The 9617-nt window shown below is 39.4% G+C and overlaps 1 protein-coding gene across 1 annotated transcript in view; it reads right to left on the reverse strand.

The window, feature by feature from the left end:
- The window catches only part of LOC107593888 (mastermind-like protein 2), a 72594-nt gene that overhangs the window by 2867 nt on the left and 60110 nt on the right, over nucleotides 1-9617 (reverse strand). The window contains exons 3-4 of the mRNA XM_016283769.1: nucleotides 1190-1315; nucleotides 965-1037 (exon numbers count right to left, since the gene is read on the reverse strand). Of these exons, the coding sequence (XP_016139255.1) occupies nucleotides 965-1037; nucleotides 1190-1315 (199 nt within the window). The remainder of the gene's footprint in view (nucleotides 1-964; nucleotides 1038-1189; nucleotides 1316-9617) is intronic.

Consider the following 9617-nt stretch of genomic DNA (forward strand, 5'->3'; position numbering starts at 1 on the left):
CATGTCAATTGGAACACAGTTCATGCACGGAGCTCACTTCTAACGAGATGATGATGTGCATCAGGTGTGTTAAGAAAGAGAGACGTGCAAAACATGCAGAGTGGGGGTACGCGAGGACTGGAATTGGGGACCGCTGGTCTAGAACAATTCTTACAAATATAACACGACGTAGCTGGGTGCCACGGACAGACGCCGAACGGCGCCGCCGGTGTGAGTACACGCATAGAAAATAATGTGTTCGAATTTTAAAGACGTGGCGCAACGCTGCGCTTCTCGTCCGGTGTGCGACTGCCTGAAACGCTGTTTTTTTTTCACTTCCGAAAGCGGATGATGTCAGGAAACAGTGGTTGCAATTTACTTTTTAACTCTGTTCCTGAGCATTATAACCCCAATTTGCTATTGTGTGCTGCGCATTTTACTGAGGACAGCTTCCACAACATGAGGGAGTACAGTGCCGGATTCGCCAAAAGCTTTTGTTGAAAGACAGAGCAAGAGGCGGGGCAGTACTGAAACACCGTCTAAGCTGTTCGCCAATCACAACGCACTGGGACAGCTAACCAATCACAACACATTTTGTTTTTCGGAAGGCGGACCTTCATCAAAGCCGGAACTAATCGAGCCGTTTGTGCCAGCCTGGGGAGAAAGGTATTTTAATAATGTAAATTATGTGAAAAATAATGCGTTTTTCGAACCACCAAGCATGAGAGCATGTTCTAGTACACCCCCAAAACAAAATCAAGACTTTGTAAAAGAGCATAATAGGACCCCTTTAATAAATTATTTGCATCAGGAGCATTTTGGTGTGCACGATTTCAGATTTTTTGTAGGTGTGTGTGATTAGAATCATCATTACTGATGAATCATGATTTCTGCATGGAAAAAAAATCTAAGTGTACATTTTAGGCAAAAATGGTGAATGAGACCCAGTATTTACCAATGTTTATGTGGTTTGATGTTACTGTACCTTGAAATGGTGCCGCCTGTTGGCAGTCTGTGATATGCCCTCCATTCATTTGCTCCATATGCCTTTGCTTTTCCTATAAGAAACAGAAAGTAACACATTAACACAATTAAGGCAGTCAAATTCTACCTCTTAAGAAGTGCAAATTAAAAGGCCATTCAGCTATGCTGAACAACAAAATTGCACTTTAACAGAAAGATACATTCGACATGAAGTTTGAGCACTGACTTGTTGTTGAAGCTGTTTGGTTATTAGCTGATTCTTAAGCATCATGTTGTAGTTGCTGCCCTGGGGCTGCCGTGGCACTGCTGACGAAGGGTCCTGAAGAGGTGGCACCATTCCTGCACCTTGATCCTAAGACAGACGATAAAAGAAAGATCACTATTAAACCTGCACTCACCTTCAAACTGCATTTTAGCTACACATAACTCAAATGTGTCAAAACAATGCCTGTCATATTCACACAGACATGATCTCACCTTCACTTGACCCACACAAACAACTCTAACTAACTACGTATAATCGCACCGTGATCAAAGACGTGACGCCATTCAGTGTAACTCAACACAGCTAAAAAGGTCATCTCAACCAAGCCCACATGTTCTAACAGGGCTTCTTTCCTTAGCAAAGTTGTACACATCTGTAAATAACCACAGAGGATTCAGACCAGACCCTGCCTTCCCAGAGTCACAGACGTTTGTTTTTGTTGGCTTTGTCTGAATGCACCCCTCCACCGAGCAGTCCAGCTAGGCATTCCCATATTCCCATTCCCACAGAAGAAATGCTCCCCACCCTCTTCCCTCCCTACTCCCATCCAAATCCTGAAACCACATGCGTAACCAGAGTAGAACATTAATCACAGACCATTATGAAGACGTGGAGAGATAACTACTTCACGTCTGGCATTCCGTCTATGGCAGAACGCAATGATCTGCTTCACGTCATAAAGACACAAACACAAAATGAAATTACTGGGTTTATTATGTTGTGTGAATTCAATTAAATCTCAAATTACATATGCTTAGCATCACACACAGCTAATATCATGCTCAAGAACAAGCAGAGGTAATCTGAGGCACTAACAGACACTCCTAGCATGAAACTGGTGTAATCATCTTTGCTTGTAACAGGCAGGGTGGTGAAACGGCTTCCCATGGGGAATATCGTGGTGCTTTGCAGTGGAAATGAATGGCTTGTCTGCAGCACTAGTGCAGGTAATGGATATTGATCCAGCACTTGGGTATGTGCAGCTGGAATGAAGAGCTGGTTTAGATGCTTTTGTTGGTTGTTGGTTGTGTTAGGGCTGTGCCTGAGAGTTGTCCATGCATGATTCGGTTTGCCATTAAGAACTACAACTTCTAACGATTCTAAACAACACTCACATCTGTTACTTCTTAAAGGAACAGTTCGCTGAAAAATTAACATTCTCTCATCATTTAGTCAGCTTCAGTCACCAATCACTTACAGTAATCTGGGTTTGGAACAACATGAGGGTGAGTAAATGATGCCAGGATTTTAATTTTTCAGGCGAACTATCCCTTTAAGATATTATGAGTACTGTTTGAACATTATTTAAACATTTTCTGTTTCGTCAGCCGCTCAAATGCTCTGCAAAGCCCAAGGAAAGAAAACAGTGAGTTGATTAGTATGATAATAATCAGCGACTCTCTCACAAATCCAACAGAGAGATATGAATAAAAACCTTGGTTTTCCCTCCAAGCGAACGCTAGATGGCGCCTGCGCACTCTCACAGTCCTAAACAAAAACAGAACGCCCGGGCGGCGCGTTTAACCGCTTGATCCTCCTCAAGAGTTTACGCTGAGCTTTTCTGTCGCCTGTCTTTATCGATTGTAAAAACCCAAGTCTGTTCTCTATCTAGTCAGCCCAGTGTATTGATGAACATAAATTATTAATGGGCTCATAACTCCGTGACTTGTGAATATACGACATGTTTTAGTCTGTCAGGACGCAGCTTTGCGCTCTATTCGGGAAAGCTCGCCAAGGTAAACAGCGTTTCCGATTGTGCCCTCGATAAGAGACGACTTTTCATTCTTTCTCCCCTGTCCTGAGCTACCCCCAAACACCTCACAAGCTTTCCAATCCAGAGCCTCCAGCAACACACGCACGTTTAAAGCAGTCCGTCAAGCCGCCTCCCCTTTCCGTTCAGCGCGCTCACTCAGCTTTTCACGCAACTCACATTTCAGTGTGCATTTAATAGATTAGATATCACAGCAGCAGAGGTTATCAAAGCAATCCGCTGCCTTTGTTGTCGAACAGAATGCAACCGTTCCTGTGCGTACGAGACGGTAACAAAGAAAGAGAGATATGTTTAACCCTGTCAAAAAGAAATGTAAATTTAGATTGCTCTCTCTCTGCATTGCAAAGTACGATATCAACAGAATAAAGTAATAGTATAATGGTCCCATTATACATTAAGTGTCTTTAAATACTATGTAATTAATAATAAAATAATGAATTGTTAGGTACAGTGTACCTATTGTGTTCATGTTGAATTGCAAAACATTTTAGGTGTAAACTAGATATGTACGGTGGCCGAGAGAGCTCAACGCGCTGCAACTTAAGAAAACACATGCAAATTGAAAAAACACCAGCAAATTAAGAAAACATCTTCATCAGTTTGACAACACACGCGCTGCAAATCCTCACAACACATGCAAATGAAGAAACGCTGCAAATCCTCACAACACATGCAAATGAAGAAACGCGCTGCAAATCCTCACAACACATGCAAATGAAGAAACATGCTGCAAATCCTCACAACACATGCAAATGAAGAAACACGCTGCAAATCCTCACAACACATGCAAATGAAGAAACACGCTGCAAATCCTCACAACACATGCAAATGAAGAAACACTGTCTTGAAATTTAGTGATCCAATTTTTTTCTTCAAGACTGGTCATAACTTTAAATTCAGTTTCATAAAATGGTAGCTATTGTTCTATTTGAATCTGAAAAGTAAGACCACTTTAACGGCTAGTTAGTGAAACGAGTTCTTAAGACACAGTCTAAACATTGTGACAACTGTGCCAGTTTATGCAACTGGCCCCAGATGTATTTACAGGATGGTATTTTTGAATATAAGTACAGTGTAAAAACATGTGTACACAATATGTGCATTGTATCAAATTATTAATTTAAATGTAAGTAAGGACACTTAATATAAAGTGGGTCCTAATAGATCAAATTAAACAATAGTATAAAAAAAGAATATAATTAGAAGTGCAGAATAAAATTTCAAAATGACATTAATTAAAAGTTATTTAAAGGTATAATGATGAAAAACAGCACGAAATATGCCCTAAACCACATAAAAGAGACATAATTACCCATAGCAAACTAACAAGAGAAATAAAACCAATTATGCATTTGCGTGCTGCCGAGCATGAAAGGATGTTCTCTCACTTAACCCAGAGCATGCATGTTTGACCTTGCTTTTGTCATCTAAAGCAAGGGTTATTAGAGTTTTTTGACATTTCAATAGGTTTTTTTTCTTTCGTTTTAGTTTTTCTTTCATTATTTTTGTTTTGTTTTTTAAAAAGTGATATTTTGAGTTCATTTTGCATAGTTTTAAAATACTTATATTCCTTTACAAGATTTTTTTATTTATTTTTTGGGGTCACTGGTGGCAAATTTACTCACTCCAAAACCTCACATACAGAGAGTGAACTGTGGTTGGTTGTTATACTATGGAGACCCTCATTCATAAACTATTACATTCCTCCAATCTTCAACTTTTGGTTACATCCTTGATTTGAGACCCCAAATTAAACACCAAGTAAGGCTTTATTTGCCAAAAACAAGCGGTACGTCAAATCTCTCTCTATATAGGTCCATTCTCCAGGATTCAGCTAATTGTCATGGGAAAATGTCTGAGAAGCAGCAGTGCAGGACTATAGGAAGGGAAAGGGAGAGAGAAAGAGAGCGAGCGAGAGGGAGTTGTTGTTGAATGTCAGTGAAATCGCTTTGTCAAGCAACTCCGAGTGAACTTGCTGGGAGTAATGAGGGGGAGGGACAAAGAAAGAGGGAACGCTTATGACTGCAAGAGTTAGGAAAGAATTAGATGGGGATGAATGGAGTGGACAGAAAGCGAGGAATAAGAAGAGAGAATGGGACTGACTCAGGCACACAACGTTTGCAAAAAAGGTAGAATTAGAAAGCGCAGTGGATAATGGAAGCAGACACGAGACAGATAGAAAGAGAAAGTACATGCAAGGAAAGTGTGTGAGAGAAAGTGGGACAGAGTTGTGTAGAGCGCTCCGCTGTGCCGTCCTGGCAGAAGTCCAGCTGTCCAGAGCACAGGCAGACACTAAGTACTGCTTTTATCTCCACGGTAACCAAGTTTATTTATGTATATTGCCTTGATGGTGGGGTTAAAGCACTATGAAATGATGACTGACACAATACTGACCTTCTTTACAAATGCATGCTGAATATATGAGTGTCTGCCTTGAATCGATAACCTCTGATAATATTTAATATGCAAGCTATGCATGCCCTGATTTATGCGTGTGCACACACGGCGATATGTACACGTACATGTGTGTGTGATAGTGGGAACAGCTCACATCATTGGGCATGAGAGGAGGATGTTAATGAATGTGACGCCTGACCTACTTCCACAACAACACATATCAGCTCTCTCTTTCTCTCTCTCCTTCTCTGTTTGTATGGCTTGGAGACAAGTGCCAGTCTTCGTGCCAGTCTGGTTAACCACATTGTACCATGTCTACCATATACACCCTATCACAAAAATCCAGTTCTTAAGGCGCTGAGGATATCCACATGTTTTGTTCAGACACGTAAAAATAGATTTCAGGTTAAAAAAAAAAACCTGTTATTGAAGGGGGAAAGCGAATAAAGATCAGAGGTGCGTGGGTGGATGGATGTGAAGGAGAGAACAAGCTCCCCCAGTCTTGCTTTGAAGCCTGCTAACTATCCTGGGACCCTTTGAAACACCGCCTCAAATTCCCGAACTGTTCCTGGCACGCACTTCTGCACACACACTCACACACACATACACACACACACACCCTACCAGTGCCAGACACTGGAAAGAACAAGATGCACATGCACACACACACACACACACTCACCCACCCATCCCCCTACCAGTGCCAGACACTGGAAAGAGTAAGATGCACACATACACACACACACTTGTGTGATAAGGCATGCCCACATACTGCATTCGCACAAAACATATTTGCACATTAAAAATTTTCTCACACATACAGTACACACATTCACACACACACCTGGGCTTAGTGCCGCTAAGAGCCACTGCCAGCCTAGTGTTAACTTGGCAGAGTGCTTAATTTATTCGGCATTCATTCCTGCCGCAGCTGGGCTCTGTGTCCTCAACCTTGCAGAACCACAGAACCACGCCGGGGCTACGATATCTTCAGCACAGCTCTCGGCACCTTCAGCCCTGGCGGACCCTTCTAATTATTACTTAGTAAATTCTTGAATTGCTTTACTTTACCTTGGCTTTCTTTTAAGATCCGTCTCAGCAGTTCTGTAACAATGAGGCTCTCTTTCTCCGCGCTGAATTCAGAGGCTTATTTGTTTGCATTTGTCCGAGCTAGGCCCCACCCGAAATACCCTGGAACCATATTCTCTACCATCTGTGTACACCCCCCTCTCGCCCCTCTCCTGTCCACCCTCCTCCCTCCATTCCACCTCAGGGCAAGGTCATTTGGGACGGGCTCTGCTTAGCCGCTACACTAGAACACAAAGACAACACGGTCGGCCTTCAACTGCATCTGACCGAGTGTTTTATTAAGCCATTTTAGTCACTGTTGTCTTATACTGTTAGCATGAATATTCTCCACACTGTGTCATTCCTGTTTTAATCTCTTACTGTACACTGAATAATAATGTTAACCGAATAAACAATTATACTAATTATTTAAATCTTCAAGTATTAAAAGAGCTCTATAGAAACTGAATCAATTCAAATTCTCAATGCATGAGTTCTCATTAGTTATAGACCAATATATCAACCAGAAGGATATTGGGTGTTGGTTGGCTAACTAATATGTTAGCTCAATAGATAATGCATATTTTTTAAATGTTTATATTTTTAATTAACTTAATAGATCATTACATTTACATACATTTATCAATTTATTAGTTAACTGAATTAAAAAATATTTAGCCTACATTTAATTTTAAATGAAATAATACAATAAATAAAATAGATCATAGAGGTTAGTACAATTTAATTAAAATTCATTGTGCCAATTTGCTAAAATTATATTTAAATATTTTTAAATTAAGTTATAAATTATTAAATTTAGATATGTTTAATAATTTATTACATTGAAAATGTATGTGCATGTTATGTAGAAAATGTATATAGAATGTTAGTAAATTAATTAATTGTAATTCATTTAAATTCTATTTAAATATTTTTACATTAAGTAATAAATTATTCCATTTACATTAATTCAATAATTTATTACATTTCAAATATTATAATTTTTTTGTAAATTAATTAAAATAATAATGATAGAGGTTAGTACAATTTAATAACAAAAAATAAAAAAATATAAAAAAATGAATGCATAGAAAAATAAACAATCAAACAAACAAATAAAAAGCATATATCTACATTATACCAGCCAGCGATTGGTCACCGGTAACTGAATTGAAAATGACGGTTGACTACTAGTTCACAAGTCTTCCACACTTCCTCTCTTCCACGAAAAACACAGGCTGCTGTTTGCTGCCCTGATATCTTACAGTCCCTGATGGGGGACAGACCTCTGGCATTTCTTCTTTTTTGATCTGATCACATGTTCACAGCCTTTGCGTTTCTCATCTACTGGGCAAACACAGTGTCTGTTTGACTACACAGACAGGAGGGCTTTGTTTCCAATGTAGACTGTTTACAGGGAGAGAGAAGTTTGATTTCCATGTAGTTCTCTTGAGATCCTGATACCTTGCAGGTGTATGTGTGTGTGTGTGTGTGTGTGTGTGTGTGTGAGAGAGAGAGTGTGGTGCCGAATACCAAGCAGGTCTGGTGGCTCATATCTAATAATGAGGAGGGAATGGGAGAGATTATTAGAAACAAAGAAATGAAGAGCAGTGTGTGTTGCTACTGTGTACTATTCCATCTCTCCTATTCGAAACCAAAGACAATTCTTCGATTAAAACACACATATGCTTGTTTTTCTTGTGTTGTGTTGACTTTTCATTGACGTCTATTATTTTATACTGAGCTAATGATACTTTCTATACCTTTCCCCCTAAAAACAACAACAACAATAATAACAATATTATTATTATTATTAGATTTTCATTAAAGGGATAGTTGAAAAGTCATTCACAAATTCTGTCAGTAATGTATTTTTTTCTTCTGTGGAACATAAAAGAAGATATTTTGAGAAATGTCCCAGTACTTTGTCCATACACTTTCAGATTTTCTTCCTACCCAAACATTGTAACTTTAGGGTACAACATCTTATTTATTAATTTTGCACTTTTTTTTCTGACAGTGGAAGTCAATGGTAACCAAAACTGCTTGGCTACCAACATCCTTTAAAATACCTTCTTTTGTGTTACGCAGAAGAAATAAAATAATACAGGTTTGGAACGACATGAGAGTGAGTAAATGAAGACAGATTTTTGGGTGCGCTAACACTCTAAGACATTACTTTGCATGTTTCTTCAGCTGTTTTCTCATGAACTGCTGGCTAGTTCACAAAATTCAAGTAAAACCTGCACACAAGGAAATAATTGGCCAAAGTTATTAATTTGCTCTATAAACCAGATATGTGAAGATGCAATCTCCCTATGAGGCTTCCTCACATTACAAAACACACAACATTAAACAACAAAACTTCAGCAAGGTTCAGCGTGCATCCTCTGGGATACACATGATAAAGCTAAATATCCACATTTTAGTTTAAAGAGCACTGAAGCACAAATACATGTTTTCAATAAGCACTTCAGCAGCACGTCACAAAGAGCGTATGTGTAGTTATTATGGAACTAAGCTGAAAGAGGTTTTAATTATTCATCCTCAGTTTAGAGTTAGAAAGAGAGCTGTTTGTAATACCACAGTGGTCTGAGAGATCTCAGCGAACATGCCGTGGCTCCTCTGGCTTTCAGTTTGCAAAAACAGTCAACAGCACACCAGAACTTCCTTCCTGTAGACCACAAGTGCGTGTGTGTGTACGAAGAGGGATGAACATCAGGCAGTGCTACTTCTGTCTGAGCAGCAGCACAACACCTTCCCTAGAGGTTATTCATGCAGACACACACTTCCCTCATTCCTCGGTCATTATGAGACTCTTTTATTATTTAACTCTCTCTCTCTCCATCTCTGTTCAATATGCTCAATTCCACTCTTATGCTAACACACATGTGCTCTGAAACACACACACACACACACACACAGACTTCCAATGATTTTCTATCAGGTTAATGATATTTTCTATCAGCTAACCCAACCTCTACCCCTAAACTTACCCCTCACAGAAACATGTGCAGAACACTACAATTAATTAAAAACATATTTTGGCTGATTTATATGTTTTATTTAAACTAGTGAGGACACTACACTAAAAAATGCTGGGTTAAATACAACCCAGTGCTGGGTAAAATAGGGACAAACCCAGCAATTGGG

This window comes from Sinocyclocheilus grahami, unplaced genomic scaffold (assembly GCF_001515645.1).
Source record: "Sinocyclocheilus grahami isolate Dianchi unplaced genomic scaffold, SAMN03320097.WGS_v1.1 scaffold10.1, whole genome shotgun sequence".
NCBI classification, from domain to species: domain Eukaryota; kingdom Metazoa; phylum Chordata; class Actinopteri; order Cypriniformes; family Cyprinidae; genus Sinocyclocheilus; species Sinocyclocheilus grahami.